Here is a 17,891-nt window from a genome sequence, read left to right as displayed (position 1 = left end):
CTCGAAGGTGTTGTAAAGTCAGGGGTGTGTGTGTGTTCCTCAGAGGTGTTGCAAAGCTGTGCATGTGTGTGCACACTCCTCAGAGGTGTTGTAAAGCCGGGTGTGTATATGCGTGTGCACCCGTGTGTGAAGGAGCTCTGCTGGCAAGACCTGAGATCTGGGGGGTGTGTGTGTGTCCTGGGATCAGGCCAAGTCGTACTGGGGAGACTGGAGCCAGCCCCTCCGCTGGAGCAGGCCCCAGAGCGGATGGAGCTGCTGCAGTGGACTCACATGGTTCCTGCATCTGCAAATGGAGGCCGTATACATTTAAATGTGACGAGAAGCCATCTGAAAAGCCACTATTTTGAATTGATTTATTTAAATTTTTACAGAAACCTGATTAGAGTTAAGTATGTAATTATAAGTCCAGTAACAACTCTACAAAAACGCACATACAATGCCAGAACTCCTTGAAAGTAATATCGTATTCTCATTTTGCATAAAACATGCATTAATATCAACTGCCACATGTTGGCCAAAATCAGTCTCTACAAGAAGAGACGGTCCAATACAGTCAATAAGAAAACTAGTTGTGAACAACAGGTTTAAAAAAAAAAAAAAAGAGGTTTTCTGGTTAACGTGAGAGGAACAGTACCTTTCCTAAAACAAGCCCTTCAGCACTGGGGGTTTGCTTGTGCTGCACAGGGATGCTGAGACTTGGTCCTGACCTGTCATAAGAAGGAAGGAACTTTCTGGTGGTTAAATCATGTGCCTGAGATGATAGAGCCTTTCAGGCCATAATGGCATACAACTAGTATCACTTTGCAGAGAGGGGTTCAAAAATCCTCAGGCTTGGAGCAGAGAGCTCCCAAGCTGGGGGTGGCGGCCCTTTCGGAGATGCCCGGAGCTCTGGCCCTGGCCACTTCAGCCTTCCACAAGGCCAGCTCAGAGCACACACACCTCTCCTGTGGCCACGAGATCTTCCCGCTCCACACATCACTCTTCCTGGGGATCTGGAATTAGGAGGTCTGAGGCAGAAAAACATGAACTGTACTATTTCTTGAAGGCCTTTGCCTTCTATAGGCCGAGTTCACCATACTGAGGGATCGGTGGGTACTTATGACTGCTGGACACACAAAAAATATTAATATACACTTGTGGCCCCAAAGCCTCAAATGCTTATAGTCACACACCTCAAAGTGTGTTGTCTACCATCAGGAAAGACCATGCTCCTCCAGAGGGAGAGAGCAGCTGAGGGCTCTTGTTTATTGAAAGGTGTTTTCCACACAGACTGAGGGGCTTTAAAGACACTTCAAACCAACTGAAAGGACATCCCCTCAAATACGGGCTTTTGTACAATACCCCATGAGGTTCTTCAAAAGATCTCACACTTATTAGGGACTCAGCTGCAGACTGACATTAGGGACTATTCTTTACTTAAAGCTCATTATCTGCGAGGCCTGGGGCCTTGTCTGGGATCTCCTCCAGTCTGCCTCTCCCAAAACAGGGCACTCACTGGCCCAGCTCCTTACAAGCAGGCTAAGCCAGTATGTTTTTTCTTCAGCACAGATTTAAGGGGGAAATAATTTACTGGGCTTCTAGTAACATTTTCTTAACAGAACAATATCAAAATAGGTCTATTCTTAATATATGCTTATGAATATCCCTGATAATATAAAGAAACTCGGAGGACTTCGTAAACCACCAAGATTTCACAGGGTAGTACCCGGTCTATTTTCTAGGCAGCAGAGAGGGACTAGTCTTGATATAATGGCAGATTTTCTCCAGGAAGCCCTGTGAGCACTACAGTACTGAAATTCTAATATTCTAGTGTCAGTAGATTTGTGGATGACATTTCCACTTTAAATTTATTAGTAAAATTTGTAACAAAGGTAGGCTTCCTCAATCCTGCCATCAGCCTCCTTGCCTGTGACAAACATCTAGACCAAAAAGCTGCAGTCCTGGCTAACTCCGGAGGGTCAGCCTAGATGAAGCAAGCTCTGAGGTCCCTTCTAGGCCATGACCAAACTTCAGGAAACAGGGACAAGGGAGGGAAGCAGACCAGGCTTGAGGAAGCTTTGACCCAAGGCACCACGATCCGAGGGGTGAGGGGGCCTGTGGAGCTGACAGGAGGGCTTCTGCAACGCTCCTCAAAGCAGGTCCTGGAAGACAGAGGCTGCGGCAGAGTAGACACACTTGGGAGTTAAAAGAACAAATCATTAGGGGGATAAAAAAAGATAAGTTTACTTTTTCAAAACCAAATCAAACTTCTTCAAAGTTCTGAACAAATAACCCTGGCTAGACTGGGGTGGGGTAGGGGAGCTCAAGTCTGTGGAATGAGTTGCATTTAGCTGAGTCAGAAAGAAGAATGCTGGTTGTGAAATCAGCATAAACATTGTGGCTACTGTCGTTAAGGAGAGTGAAGGAAGCTCAAGGCTGGAGGAGGCGGCCTCTTTTATTCCTGGAACAGGAAGTGGGTCTTCCCCCGCCTGGATAGAAGGCGCCGCACTCCTCTCTAGCTGCAATAATACTGCATCCCGTCCACTCTTCTTCTCTTTTTTGACTGAAATTCTTCAAAGAACTGCTGGATGTCCTCTCTCTTAACCACCTGTGGATAGAAAGCAAAGATTAGGAAAGGCAGCCACATTACAGAAGAGCCGTAACAGTCACAGTCAAGTCCAACAACATTGGTGATGAGGGTTATTTCAGTGCCTAGTTATCCTCTCTCTGCTGCACAGACGCGCTCATCCAGGCTCAGACTGGCTGGGTCAGGGTCTCATAGTAAGCACATAGCACACTGGTGCCGAGTGTGGGGTCCACCGCCACCTTTGGGTTCCTCATTGAAATGAGACAAAAGGGGGACTTCCATGTGGTCCGGTAGGTTAGGGATCTGTCTTGCAGTGCAGGGGATGTGGGTTCAATCCCTGGCCAAGGAACTAAGACTCCACATACTGTCCAGCACTAGGCCCGAACACCACAGCTAGAGAGCTTGTGCACAGCAAGGAAAGATCCTGCATAATGCAACTGAGATCCAATGCAGCCAAATACATAAATTTTTTTTTTTAAAGGGAGAGATGAAAGCAGTACCCATCTAACAGGACCATTTGAAGAGCAGATGAGATGTAATGCCTGTGAAAGCCCTGCCTAGCACAGAGTAGGCTCTCTATGAATACTGTCAGCTGAAAAGAGAAGTGACAGAACCAGCATGAACACTGAGGCCCCAAGGTCTCCTTGAGGACACTGTGCTCCCTCGAGACACGGCTGTCCTGGGAATGTCCCTCAGTTCTGCACAAGCACCCCAGCAAACAAAGATGGCTTTTTTGACACTTGTGATCTCTCCTCTATACTAAAAAAAAAAAAAAAAAGGAGGAATCCAAAATTAAAGACATTTGCTATATAAACAGAAAAATAATTGGCAAAAACTATGGAAGCAGTACTTTCAAGTCAATGGAATATCCATGTTATACAATAACAATGAGAAATTTATCTTGAATTTTATTGGAAAAAGGATTAGGACATCACACAAAAGTGTTTATGATTATCAGCAAAATAGAACATTAAAACTAAGGAAATAAGGGGGAATATGGATTAAAAAAGTAAACCGGGATGACCCGGAAGGAGTTCCTGCTTACTCCAAGAGGGAGTTTGTGCCACAATTGACAGGTTTGTTGCTGTGGGTCTTGCTTTTTATTACTTATTGACCAGGATCCTAGTTCCTCGACTGACCAGGGATGGACCAGGGATGGACCCGTGTCTCCTGCTTTCAGACCGCTGGACTCCAGGGAAGCCCTGATGAGATGTGTAATTACAAAGGCAGCACACTGTTACCAACATGATTTTTAATTCTGTAACATTCTTATTATCATGAGGAAATAAAGGTGGAGTATGGAGAGGAAAAGAGAAAAAGCAAGCACTGGAATGCAGGGACCAAGGAGGAGAAAGAGAAGGAAAAGAGAAGACAAATACTTGCGTGTAAAGTGAAAACTTCCTTCTCCTCTCCCCAGGAGTGAGAGCACAAACATCCCCAAGAGGCAAAGCCAACCTGAATAACTCACTGGGGTAAGATACTGACTAATCCTTGAAAGAAGTTCACATTTTGTCAGTATTCTACCAGACTGGTAGCTGACGCTGGCCTCACGGGCACTGAGAATAAGCTGGAGGTCAACCAGTGGGAATGAGAAGCCCTCACAGACTCAGGATGGAGACGGCCAACACACACTGAGGTCACCGCGGCTCAGAGTGCTGAGCTGCTGGGCTTGGCAATGTCCACTTATAAACGCTAACAGGTAGGATGCTAGGGAGTTCCAACGTGAAGCCTCTGTCCCTCGCTTGGATCACAGATATTAAACACTGAAAGGCAAGGCAAGGCAACCATTTCTCTGGCAAGGATACAGTAGGAGGAGACATAAGAGCCCACAAACTATAGCGTGTGTCATTTTTAGTTTCCAGACCTCCTCAAATGGTCACAGCCAACAGAAACAGTAGAAATGTTAAAGAATATGTTTAGTAAGGCACTAAGTTGTGTCCAACTCTTCTGCGACACCACGGACTGTGTACTGCCAGGCTCCTCTGTCCATGGGATTCTCCAGGCAAGAATACTGGAGTGGGTTGCCATTTCCTTCTCCAGAGGATCTTCCTGACCCAAGGATCGAACCTACATCTCCTATATTGGCAGGCCAGTTCTTTACTGCTGAGCCACTGGAGAAGCCTTAAAAATACTTGGGTCCAATAATAAAATCATTTTATTGGTTTGTCTCAGAAAATGTGTAGTTTCTAAGTTTCTTTTTTAAGTCAGACACAAACATTAAATAAAGGGCAGGCCATTATTTGACAATATCTAGACCTTATTATGAAAAAGAAAAAGAAAAAAAAGGAAACAAACAAAAAATAGACCATATTATGGACAAACACAACCAAAGCAGACAAGCTTTATGACAACTTAAGGTGTTTGTAAAGATCTAGTTAGTAATATGAAAACAAACAATAAAGAATTTTTCTGTCTTTCAAATCATCACATAGGATTTAAAAATTACCTCAGACTCATTAAGAATGGCTCCAGTGATAACAAAGATCCATATGTTGAAGACACGTGTGAATACTCTGGATAAAGTTGTTTCAAATGTGAAAAACAAAAGACACCACACCTACTTTTTTCTTGTGTGTAATTTTAAGCGTGTGTGAAACAAAATCAATAATGAGCACAGCAACCACACACTACACAGAAGGAGAAGCACAAGTGCACGCTCCGACACTGCTGACTGACACAGCTGGGAGACCTGGAATGGCCACTAACAGTGCAGAGCTTAAAACAGTTACACCCGTGGACGCTTGCAGTGCCGGTGAGAGAAGGCGGAGGCCACATTAAGCAGAGGACAGCCTCTGCAACAGAAATGAGAATAACTGACAGTTAAGAGCTGCTGGGAAACAAAAGGACATAAACAGTGACAACGAGGAACATTCTCTAAAAATGAGCAAACCATTTCAGAAGGCTCTTTACCCCCAGACTCCACAATTCATTTTGCCACAAGGCAGCAGTGCCAGCTATCCAGGCAGCTACAAGTCCTTCCCACAGTGATGAGAAAGCGGTCGGCCTGCAAAGACTTCTCCCAAGAAAGCAAGTCTCAGGGCATGTCCTAAGTGTCTGTCAGATCCAGGTCTGACTTCGTTAGTCTGTCTGGCAGTAGCAGAGCAGAACATTTACTGTCCAGAAGGACAGCTGTAGGCCATGAAGAGAAAAGTTAAGTTTTATTTTATATCTCCCTTTCGAAGATAGAAAAGTATTTTAGAAAAAAATTCCATCATAAACACATATGAGTTGTAAAGAGCTAGGAAGTATTTGAAAATTCATCTGGAGAACTATTTCACAAGATTAGACACTGTAGGGACTCCCCTACTGGTCCAGTGGTTAGGAATTCACCTTCCAGTGCAGGGTATGTGGGTTTGATCCCTGGTCAAGGAACTAGATCCACATGCCCAGGTGGGCATCTAAGCCCACGTGCTGAAACTAGACAAAAGTACAACTCAGACTGACAGAACCAAATCAATAAATAAATGAATTTAAAAAAAAAAAGATTACACATTATAGAGTTAGTGTCACTCTTAAAAGTTGTTAGACTGTCCTAACCAGCAAGACAAATATTTTAGCCCCCAATTATCAAGTTGTTTTATTCTAAACTATAGAACCCCAAATCACAGAAAAGAGGTCTGGCTTAAATTTTTTTCCTGACTGGTCATTTTTGCTTCCTCCTCCAAGAAATCCTGCTGGATGATCAGGACTGGGAGAATCAGTATGGCCAATCCAATGGCCCCTCCTAAGCTACCACTGCTCTCTCAAGATCCTGGGTGACTATTCCATCCCTCATCTGGAGGCTTGGGCAGGACTCCTAATGTGGCTAGTCTGGTGGTGTTCCGCTACTATTCATCTCCCTTCCCTCTACCTGTACTACACTCTCAGTCATCTTTTTCATCAGAGAAAATGAAATATGGAAAATAGTATGAAGGCCCCTCAAAAAAAGAAACAGAACCACCATATGATCCAGTTAATTACTTCTAGGTATATATCCAGGACAGTAAAGAATCTGCCTGCAATGCGGAAGACCTGGGTTTAATACCTGGGTTGGGAAGATGCCCTGGAGAAGGGCATGGCAACCCTCTCCAGTATTCTTGCCTGGAGAATCCCCAGAGACAGAGGAGCCTGGCCAGCTACAGTCCATGGGGTCTCAAAGAGTTGGACATGACTGAGCAACTCAGCACAGCACAGCACACAGGTATATATACAAAGAAAACAAAAACACTAATTCAAAAAGATACATGTACCCCAATGTTCAGAGCAGCATTACTTCTAATAACCAAGATATGGAAGCAACTTAAATGTCCATCAAGAGATGAACGGCTAAAAAAGATATTGTATATATATACACACAAACACGCACACCAAGGGAATATAGCTAATATTTTATAATGATTTTAAAAGGAGTATAACCTATAAAAATATTGAATTATTATGCTGTACACTTGAAAGTAACAAAACCGTAAATCAACTGCACTTCAAAAAAAAAAAGAAACTTTATTCAAAACATACAGGGCTATGATTAAAATTCGTTAACTCTACTTACTGTGCCTTCATCAGCAAATCTCTTGAGATAGTCTTTAAGTTCAGTCTTCAAGTCATTGTATTCTAAATCAAAACAGCAAAGCAAAGGACACAGACTTCAGACAATCCATTTGCATTTAGGAACAAAAGATTCCCTGACCATTAATATTTGAGTATTTTAGTAGTTTATCTATTTTTTTTCAAGTGAAATCTACATAGAAATTTGTTCTCAATTTCTCCCCAATTCCCTCACTCTGACATCTGGGAACCCTTTTTCATTAAATAAACCCGCGAGGAACAGATACTCCCACTCCCAAAAAGACTGTTGTTTAGTCGCTATGGCTTATCCAACCCTTTGCAACCCCATGAACTACAGCATGGCAGGCTTCCCTGTCCTTCACTATCTTCTGAAGCTTGATCAAACTCATGTCCATTGAGTCAGTGATGCCATCCAACCATCTCATCCTCTGTTGCCCCCTCTCCTCTTGCCCTCAATCTTTCCTAGCATCAGGGTCTTTTCCAATGAGTTGGCTCTTTGCATCAGCTGGCCAAAGTACTGGAGCTTCAGCTTCAGCATCAGTCCTCCCAATGAATATTCAGGGTTGATTTCCTTTAGGATTGACTAGTTGATCTCCTCACAGTCCAAGGGATTCTCAAGTCTTCTCCAGCACCATGATTCGAAAGCATCAATTCTTTGGCACTCAGCCTGCTTTATGGTCTAACTCTCACATTCATACATGACTACTGGAAAAACCATAGCTTTGGGCCTTTGTCAGCAAAGTCAAGTCTCCACTTTGAAATATGTTGTCTAGATTTGTCATAGCTTTTCTGCCAAGGAGCAAGCGTCTTTTAATTCTGTGGCCACAGACACTGTCTGCAGTGATTCTGGAGCCCAAGAAAATAAAATCTGTTGCTACAGCTGAGAATTTTTTAAAAGGTTTCCCATCTGTAATTCTAGTGCTAAAGTACCTTGGACTTGTCAAACATTAAGTTTTAAAATTCATCTCACTTAACAATTTGTATTATGTACATGGAAACTTGAGGGTTATATCCCTCAAGTTATATACTCTATCCCCAAAAAGCTTTTAGTCTAATAAAGGCAAAAGGAAATTAATCAAATAGTTACATGCGCAAGACAGAAATAACCATTGTCAAAAAAGGGGTACAAAAGTGGTGGCATCTGAGTAGAAACTGTCTAGGACAGAAATCACAAAAATAAGTTGGGCATGCTGGGGGAAAAAATGTAAAAGCCTGCAATTAAGGGTTTGGGAATATTTTCCCTTCTAGTGGGTTTCCTGTGAACCACTGAAGCATCTCAACAACTGTCAAAAAGATGGCATGTAATGTTCAATGAAAATTGTTTCAATGAATGGAAAAAGAAATTGATTTCTTCTTATTCTATACTTACACATCTACCCTTAATCAAAACAGCATGTTATGGTTTCTCAAGCATGCAATTATTCTAGCATTTAACCCTGACTCAATGGAAATGGTAGCTAAATACTCAGCAATGTTACAATCAAGCAAGTATAAGTGAGGCTTACTATACAATTCCAAATTTAAACCATTTTTAGTTGTTCTCCTTCTATATAATTTTTTAATGGTGAAGGAAACTTCATGAACTTTATGAATTTTCACAAACAATATTTACCACAAATAAGTTCCACTTGCTGGACTCTGTTCATGCTATTAAGGGTGTCCATTAGAGGGTCTCTCCTGTCAGTTGCCTGGTCAACCTTGCCTTTGTTTTCATAAGCCAGGACTGTGTCATACTCATCTGTCAGGAACAGGACATCTAGATCGCCATACATTTTCTTTAAAAAATAAAACCAGTTTCCCCATTAGAACTGTATGTCATTCTCAGAAAGTCAATCTCATGAGAATCACCAAAAATTTGTTTAAGTTTTCTAATATCCAGAAAAACCCCAGCCTTTCAGCAGAGTTGCTTGAAGGATTTATTCTTTCTGCCCAAATTTCTCTTAGAAATCTCCCAACTTCAAGTGGATACTGCATGATCTAAGAGATTTTTATTTAAAAACCAACTTACTGTAACTTTCAAGAAGTTTGTGTTTCCAAGTAATTCTATGATATAGAAAAGCTATTTCCCACTGAAATGAAGATAAGTAAATAAGAAGTATTGCATCATTCTTAATTGCTTCCATAAACATTCAGACTGCAAACACTAATTCATAAATTTGCTTAACATTAAAAAAAAACTTACGTTCCCTATACTCTAATATCAATTTCATAAATAAACTTTCCAGGTGTTCTTATTTTAGGCATCTGTCCACAAAACACTTAATGTTGAACATGATCTGGTACTTACCATACAGTCTTTGCAGGTACACAACTTGCTACGCCAGTTCAGGGGCCAATAGGTGGCAGTGTCTTTCTTTATAAACTGCTTAACTTTAAGCTCCTGAAGTTTGCAGCCAGACTGTGATTCTGTGTTGAGACGCTGATTCTGAAATGCTTTCTGAAATTAAGTTTTGAAGTGTGTATTTTAAACTATCATCGTTTTCAAAGTTTAGATTTTGTAAAAGGATTTCTTTTAGGCAAAAGGTACAACTGAAATCCAAAGCTACATAGCTTACAGAATTAATTTTGCTTAAGTTTTATTTTACAGCTCAGATTTCATTTTGTTACCTGGAGATCAGATTCAGAACTAGAGCTGGTACATGGTTCGTTTGTCTGCTCTGCTTTAACTTCCTTCACAATAGCCTTTCCATGTTCTGGAACATCCTCTTCAAGGGCATTATCTTGATGAGCTCCATTTTCAGTTTTGATAACTTCTTGATCACCTACTCCATCAACATTCAGCACCAACCCATCATCTTCAGTAGTTACTTTGGTTACTGTAGATTCAATGAAAACACACATACACACACATATCCACACCAGTGAGACAATGAAATCACTTAGTTTGATTAAAAAATACTTCAGAATCTGGAAAAGGAGAGAGTTAACCTTAATCTCTGGAATAATGAGAAAGGAAATAACACTTTTTTAGGTTACGCCTGCCTATTCTAAAGTGTCAAATAACAGAAAATTTAAAAATATCCATCACTGGTGGGAAGGGTGGGTTCAAGAGGGAAGGGATATATGTGGCTCAGTGGTAGAGAATCTGTCTGCCAATGCACGAGATGCAGGAGATGCAGATTCAATTCCTGGGTCAGGAAGATCCCCTGGAGGAGGAACTGGCAACCCACTTCAATATTCTTGCCTGGAAAAGCCCATGAACAAAGCCTGGCAGGCTACAGTCTGTGGGGTCACATGACTGAGCAACTGAGTACGCATGCATGTGCAACAGACACTGTAGAGCCTCTCAAGAGCTGATTCACTTCACTGTGCAGCAGAAATTAACACAACATTGTCAAGTAATTACACTCTAGTGAAAAACAAAATGTGAACCAAGAACAGAAAAAAAAAAAAAAACCATCTGGAAAAAAGAGCTAAAAAAAAATATATCCATCACTACCTTAAACATTTTATATGTAAATGAGAAAGGAAAATACTATAGATGTTAAAGACCCAGGGACACCAAAGAAGCAAGAGGCAATAGGAAGAGATTTAGCTGCAAACACAGGAGAAGGGTAGTTTTGCAAAAACAACAGCTTTTCTTTATGCGAGGAGGAAATTAGAAAGGATGCTTGCAGAGACAGAAATGACAGAGAGCAGAGAAATGACAAGGGAACTCACACTGGAGGATGGCTTTTCAGTTTATTAGGAAATGAGGCCATCTGCTGACAGGGAAGGAAATGAAAAAGGGGCAGAGGGGAAGGGTTAAGAAAATCCAGTGAATGAGAAAAAGATTCAGGTCCAGCCGAAAGTGAGACGTAATTGAAAAGGATATGAACAGGTTGATTTGTGCTGATGTATGGTAGAAACCAACACGGTAATTATAAAGTAATTATCCTTCAATTAAAAATAAATAAATTTTTTAAAAAACACACATACAAAGCATATGAACAGAAAGAGGACACACCAAGTACAAGAACTTGGAGACAAAACAAAAACATAGGATGCTGCTCGAGGTTTGTATGGTGAAGTGTTCGCTAAAGGTGAGAAGGGCAAGAAATTATGAGGCCAGAACAGATACTATGAATTACTACCATTTAAAAAATAAACACATATAACATTAAGAGTAAAATAAAGTATTTCAGTACTTTGGCCACCTCATGTGAAGAGTTGACTCACTGGAAAAGACTCTGATGCTGGCAGGGATTGGGGGCAGGAGGAGAAGGGGACGACCGAGGATGAGATAGCTGGATGGCATCACTGACTCGATGGACCTGAGTCTGGGTGAACTCCGGGAGTTGGTGATGGACAGGGAGGCCTGGCGTGCTGCAATTCATGGGGTCGCAAAGAGTCGGACACGACTGAGCGACTGAACTGAACTGAAAATATTTCATACTTAAGAACATTCATTACTAATTAGTGGTTTGGGGTCAATTTCTTAAGTATAGTAAAAGCATTAGATGACAAACTGTCACCACCTCCTCCTCGACCAATAGCATGTTTTATATTTAAGAACAACTTGTTTGGGTTCTGTTATCTTCCAAAATCCCCTTAAAAACTGCTTTCTCCATTTTCTCCAATTCTGGTCTCATCCATAATCTGCATTATGCCATTTAAGTACAAATTGGTTCTTGGCAGTCTCCCAATCTATCTATAAGCACCTTGTGGAGAAGGAACAGATCTTGTACTTTCTTCTACACCACAGAGTCTCTTAAAAATGGAACTCTGTCCAATGTTATGTGGCAGCCTGGATGGGAGGAGAGTTTGAGGAAGAATGGACACATGTATATGTATGGCTGAGTCCCTTTGCTGTTTACCTGAAACTATCACAGCATTGTTTGTTAGCCATTCCCCTCATAAAATAAAGGAAAAGTACACAGTGAAAAACATAGTAGCTAAAACTTAGATACTGAACAAATTGTACTGATTTGTATTGTGGCCCAGGTTGGAGGCATGCCAACTCCACAGAGACTCTTACCTGCCAGCTGTGCAGCATAAGCCCACAAGAAAGAACAGCGCTTCATACAAGCCTGGCACACCATCTCTTGGAAATCCCCACTCTCAGGAGGAATGGCGCCAAGATGCTGTGAACACAGAAAACCAAGTTATTTTCCTTGTGATCACCAAGTTGTCCAAAAAGTTCATTATTTTATAAAATATTGCAACAGTACATTGATCATATCTGTAGTATTTTTTAGAAGAGCAGTGATAATGTGAAATATAATTTAATTCCAAAAGACAAGATCTTTTGGGGACTTCCCTGGTGACCCAGTGGCTAAGACTCTGTGTTTCCAATGCCAAGGGCTTCAGTTCAGTCCCTGGTTAGGAAACTAGATTCCATATGCCACAACTAAGATCAGACTCAGCCAAATAAATAAATATTAAAAAAAAAAAAAAAAGAGACAAGATCTTTTCTTTTTTGTAAAGACAATGGGTTTAAAAGGTCAAAGCTCTCCTTACCCTTCCATGGAACCAATCTTCACAGACTATACACTGGATCATCTCATCTGGAATCTAACATAGAAAAGCAATTTGTTTGTTAATGGTTACAGTGAATTCATGGGGTTCTCAAGACAAGAACACAGCCATTCACTTCTCCAGGGAAGCCCGGTGTACTGAAGTCCATGGGGTTGCAGAGTCAGACATGACTTAGCAACTGAACTGACTGACAATGAACTCCGGAATTTCAAAGTAAATCTGGCACACATTAGAATCAGATATTAAATAATTCTCTACCAATTCTGTAAGGCCACTGCTGCTGCTGCTAAGTCACTTCAGTCGTGTCCAACTCTGTGCGACCCCACAGATAGCAGCCCACCAGGCTCCACCATCCCTGGGATTCTCCAGGCAAGAACACTGGAGTGGGTCACTAACCATATGCAAAAAGTCAAGGAGACAGGGAGAAACAGCAATTCAAAGGGTCAAAGAAGTTCTTTCCCCATGAACTGGGGTTATAAAAGGATTACACTGAGATAAGCACTTTGTGAGTAATTATCAAAACTTTCCTATCAGTTACTTACTATCTGATTCCCACAAAACTTTATGAATAAGTAATATATTTTCATTTCACACATAAACCCAGGCCCAGGGAGGTAATGTGAATTGTAGCAAGTTGCACAGTGAATTATAGAATTTTGCCTTTGTCAAAAGAAAAGGAAACTAGAAATTAAAGCACACATTCACTCACTTATATGTGCACAGAAAAAGGTCTAAAAATATATACACCAAAAGTGTTAACAGTGGTTATGTCTGGGAGGTAAGAAGGTACAGGAATGAGGAAGAACAACAATTCTTTTAAAATTTTGCATACACCTCTAATTGAAGTTTTTAAGCGAATCCAGTTTGTACACCCTATTTTCTTTCCTTGCAGGAATGCGAGAAGTTGAAGGTCATTTTCTGGAAAGTATTCAGAGAAAAGGAGCAAACAGGCAGGCAAAGAGAGGGGAGAAGGAAAAAAGTTCTGGCCTTGATAAAGTCCTGTCCAGAATTTCTCATGATGTAAGAAAGAGAAAAATAGTTGGGCTCTGTACTACTGGTAGCTTCAGGTCAGAGTCATAAGAAGGGATAAATCTAGAATACTTTCACAATCCTCGAATCTCTGCTGAACAGCTAAAGGGCCAAATATGACAAGAGGCTGGGAAGTGAAGGCTGGAGATGACACAGTCCTGGTGCTGACCTCCAAATCTCTTACCTCATCTTCAGGATCAGGGTAAGGTCTCTTGCAAATGCAGTACAATCCAAAAAAGTTGTCATTGTACTTATTGCCAGAATTTATTTTTGCTTTGTCCTGAAAGATATTAATTTCAATATAAAACATGGCCTAACTTTATGATTTCATGCATCATGGAATTTATGCATTCAATAAATTTGTGCACTAAATATCTGTACCCCCTCCCTCCCCTGGAAGCTAGTCTTCAAAGTACAAAGGAAAAAATTTATTACTTTATAAGTAATACTTTCTCCAGGATACAAGGGAAAAATAGAATTTATTTTCTATACCTTCTTTGTACCAATTGGGGGAGAATGAATCATAAATATTAACTATCAACCTATGGAAGCTGACACTGGTCTAGAATTTCAAAATATTTCTTAATGCCCAGCTATGATAGTCAAAGCCCCCAAATTACTAGGAGGTGAAAAGTAGGCAAAGAAGTTGTCTAAAAATAATCTTTGAAGGAGGGAAAGAGCATGACAACTTTAGCAATTAGGACTGAATACTGTAAAGTGACCTCCCTGGTGGCTCAGATGGTAAAGCATCTGCTTACAATGCGGGAGACCCGGGTTCGATCCCTGTGTGGGTAAGATCCTCTGGAGAAGGAAATGGCATCCCACTCCAGTATTCTTGCCTGGAAAATCCCATGGACGGAGGAGCCTACAGTCCATGGGGTCTGTACAGGCTACAGTCCATGGGGTCACAAAGAGTTGGATACGACTGAGCGACTTCACACACTGTAAAGTCCCTTATTTTCTGTTTCATTTTTGGTATTTCACTTAAGTTATTGTAGAAGATAGTCTTTATTATCCAAAAAGCAGTGAAAAACTTTTGCAAAAGCCCATGCTCATTATTGCCCAGTTTTATTTATTGTTTTAAAAGTCATACCCTTTTCTTTAAAAAGCCTTAGAGCATGAGGACAATCAACACAACTGAACCTGAATCACTTTAGAACACTACCCCCAAAACCTTTCATATTAATTACAATATATAGGTAGGCTCTGAACACGTTACTTAGCTTTCCAACAAATAAAAAACTGGGGTACAGTCTAACATTGATTTGCCCATTGGCAAAGAAGAAGCATAGAACTTCCTTTTTGAAAATTCTTGGTTTTATCCCCTAGGACAAATACAAATCTTAGCTACTTTTCATGCATTTATCGTTTACTATGGTTACTTACAGGAAACAATTTGCATTCCAAATTTTTAAACTTGCTGTTTCCACAATCACAACGAAAATTTCTGAAAGAAAGGAGGAAGAGCCAATTTTAATTTTTCTTCTAAATCTAAAGACTACTCTTTACATTCATATCATAGCTGCTTCCCTTTCAATTAGCTTCTAGGATCTAAAAATTGGAGTTGGTTGTTGTTCATGTATCCAATCCGCAATCTTCCCAAGCATATTACAATAAAAGATTTAATAATTCTATAAATTAACATGTGTGTGCTGTGTGCCCAGTCATGTCTGACTCTTTGAGATCCCACGGACCATAGCCCACCAGGCTCCCCTGTCCATGGAATTCTCCAGGTAAGAATACTGGAGTGGATTGCCATTTCCTTCTCCAAGAAATTAACATGCATAAAGACAAATATCTGTATCTCACACACACACAGTGGAAGGATAGCAGAAGTAGTCTGAGTTCGCCTCATAATTATATTTTAAAAGGTCCCCTGGAAAAACTGTTCTTTCCGATTACATTATATAAAACAGTTGCATTAAATTTTACCAGGGCACAACTACTCTGAATGCAAAAACATGATTAAGAAAAAAAGTGCAACTGGAAAAGAATCTAAACATTTGAAAAGCATCCAGCATCAGTCTCTGACCAGTTTACCTTTTCGTGTACAGCTCAAATAGTTTATGACTTCCATGACATTCGTAACTGCAAGCCAGGCAAATTCCTGCCGGTTCTTCTCCCTCTGGAGTGCAGGTACTGCAGGCATACAGTGCTTGTCTCTTTACTGAACCCTAAAGACAGCCCCAAAATGGAAAAAGACCGGAAACTGATGAAACACTGGCAGAGCGACCTAATGCCCACACTATGATCTGAGAAATAACTGAAATCAGATGATCTGTGGTCAAGATCTTCCTGTAAAAGCCACTGAGACTAATAAAAAAGCATATACAATAGAATACCAAAACACTGTTGCAGGTTTCATACACGTTTCATATAACTTTTTCTCAAAGTGATAGAAGTTAACATTTTTAGTCAGCTGTGAATAAACCGGTCTGCTTAACTATTTTAACACATGAAAATACAGGAGAATGTGTGTAAGCTTATGTAAGGAATAATCATACTTTAATTTTGGAAAATGCTTGTGATTCCACCAAAGTGAAAACCAGTGCATTAAATGAATCCCTTTGATTTTAAGATGTATGCTGACATATTTAGAGTTGAAGTGTCATGGTCTGAAATTTATTTTCAACTGGTTCAGGAAACAAAAACAAAATATATTACAGTGAAGAAGTAAAAGATAAAACAAATGTGGTAAAATATTAAAAAGTGAATATATGTGAAGGTACACAGGTGTTCATAATATTATTTTTTCATTTTAACTGTAGACTTTAAACATTTCAAAATAAAAAGTTGAGAGAAAAGCAAATCCTGATAATGGCTGCCATCTTCTGAGAAGAAGGGAGTCCCAGAAAAGCTTCTGTGATGCTGGTAATGTTCTATTTCTTGATCTGTGTGGTATGTACCTGCAGGTGTTTTCAGTTTTGCTTTCCCAAGACTTATACATGGTTTCTCCACTTTTCCACATATTTTACAACAATACAAAAAAATTTTTTAAGGAAGTCTGTTTTAAAAATCTAACTACCTTTCAAAAATAACTTACAGGCTTTTTTAAAAAAGGCAAACAGAGAAAAAGTTGTTCCAGTGGCGACCAAAGGTTTTAAAATATCAGCCAACATTAAATACCTCTGAAGCCAGGTGTATTAAAAAAAAAAAAATCTAACCACTTTGCAGTGTAAACTCAACTGGTCATTGATGACAACTGGTATTGTGATCTCAAGCCACACCACGTAAAGACCCCATGTCTCTCTCCCCATCCTGCAGTGTTCCACTCCACCTGCCTGGAAGATAACCTTCTTCCTATCAACTACCATCTCTCATTAGTTTTCTTCTACCCACCTTTCTCCATTTTTGAACCTAGAAACATAGAATGAGTCACCAAACACTACGTCACACCCCCTCCAGTCCTTGTTCCCACCATCTTCCGAATGCCATCTCTCCTCCCCTCCCTTCCTTTGCCAGTGCCACCAGCTGTTCGGGTTCCGGTCTATCCCCCTGGGGGGCCGACTGCAGAGAGACGTCTCTCGCCAAAAAAAACCAGCTAGCACTTGTCAAACTAAACTGCAGAGGAACCAGCTGTCCAGGAGTCCAGCCTACGCGGAGAGATTTTCAAACCCAGAGCTCTCTCCTTTCATTCTTTGACTCTTCCGTTTAGTACCCAGCAAATACTCTGAGGATGGGAAAAGTACTGACAAAGATACTCAGGATGTGAAAGGTCACGGGGTTGGTTTGGTGAAAAGCGGCCGGGGCACAGAGAAGAGACGAGGAAGGAAGGAAAGAGCAGCTGCTCCGGGGCCAAAACCGGAGAAACGTCGGGGGCCTGACAGAGGAAAATCGAGAAAGGAGGGGCGTCCTGCTGGCCACAGGTTAGAAGGGGCTCAGAAGACTAAGTGTAAAAGGGCACGTGGGCCTGGGATGGGGAAGCCTACGACCAACACCTGCGCTGGACCACCACAGGGTGCCGGCCGCGGCCGGCGGGAAGAGAGAGGGTAAGGCGGGTGGGGAAAGGGAGGTTCAGCGGAGGCAAGGGCCGAGCCGCGCGCCCACCTGCGAGTAGGAGCACTTCTCCGAGTCACTGCCGCCCAGGACGGCGCAAGCCTCATTCTCCAGCTCCTCGTCCTCCTCAAGTACATCGACCAACGATACCACGGGCTCCAACTCCGAATGTCGCCCAGCTGGCTCCTCAGCTCCGGCCATCCTCAACTGTCACCCGGACCGCCGATCGGCCCCGGCGGAGGCGGGAAAAGCGTCCGCGAGGGGCGGGGCCGGAGGAGGCGGGGCCTCGGTGCCAGAC

The 17,891-nt window shown here is 41.4% G+C and overlaps 1 protein-coding gene across 1 annotated transcript; it reads right to left on the bottom strand.

The window, feature by feature from the left end:
• Window positions 1-458: 458 nt before the first annotated feature.
• UBR7 (ubiquitin protein ligase E3 component n-recognin 7) lies at window positions 459-17,802 on the bottom strand. Its single transcript, XM_068991132.1, has 11 exons — window positions 17,645-17,802; window positions 15,638-15,771; window positions 14,984-15,044; window positions 13,782-13,877; window positions 12,551-12,604; window positions 12,069-12,174; window positions 9,719-9,927; window positions 9,399-9,548; window positions 8,724-8,886; window positions 7,095-7,156; window positions 459-2,587 (listed from the first exon to the last, which is right to left on the bottom strand). Exons 1-11 carry the CDS (start codon window positions 17,792-17,794, stop codon window positions 2,495-2,497), a joined length of 1,278 nt encoding a protein of 425 aa, XP_068847233.1. The 5' UTR covers window positions 17,795-17,802; the 3' UTR covers window positions 459-2,494.
• Between the last annotated feature and the right edge of the window lie 89 nt (window positions 17,803-17,891).

The sequence above is a fragment of the Capricornis sumatraensis genome, chromosome 19 (assembly GCF_032405125.1).
Source record: "Capricornis sumatraensis isolate serow.1 chromosome 19, serow.2, whole genome shotgun sequence".
Classification (NCBI taxonomy): domain Eukaryota; kingdom Metazoa; phylum Chordata; class Mammalia; order Artiodactyla; family Bovidae; genus Capricornis; species Capricornis sumatraensis.
Note: the sequence above shows the minus strand (reverse complement) of the source record. Positions and strands in the feature narration are given on the sequence as shown.

Coding starts and splice junctions, on each gene's coding strand:
- UBR7 (XM_068991132.1), bottom strand. CDS start 17,794: ATGGCCGGAGCTGAGGAGCCAGCTGGGCGACATTCGGAGTTGGAGCCC. Junction 9,549..9,718: donor GTTCTGAATCTGATCTCCAG/GTAACAAAATGA, acceptor ACTTAATTTCAG/AAAGCATTTCAGAATCAGCG. Junction 2,588..7,094: donor GATTTGCTGATGAAGGCACA/GTAAGTAGAGTT, acceptor TTCTATCCACAG/GTGGTTAAGAGAGAGGACAT.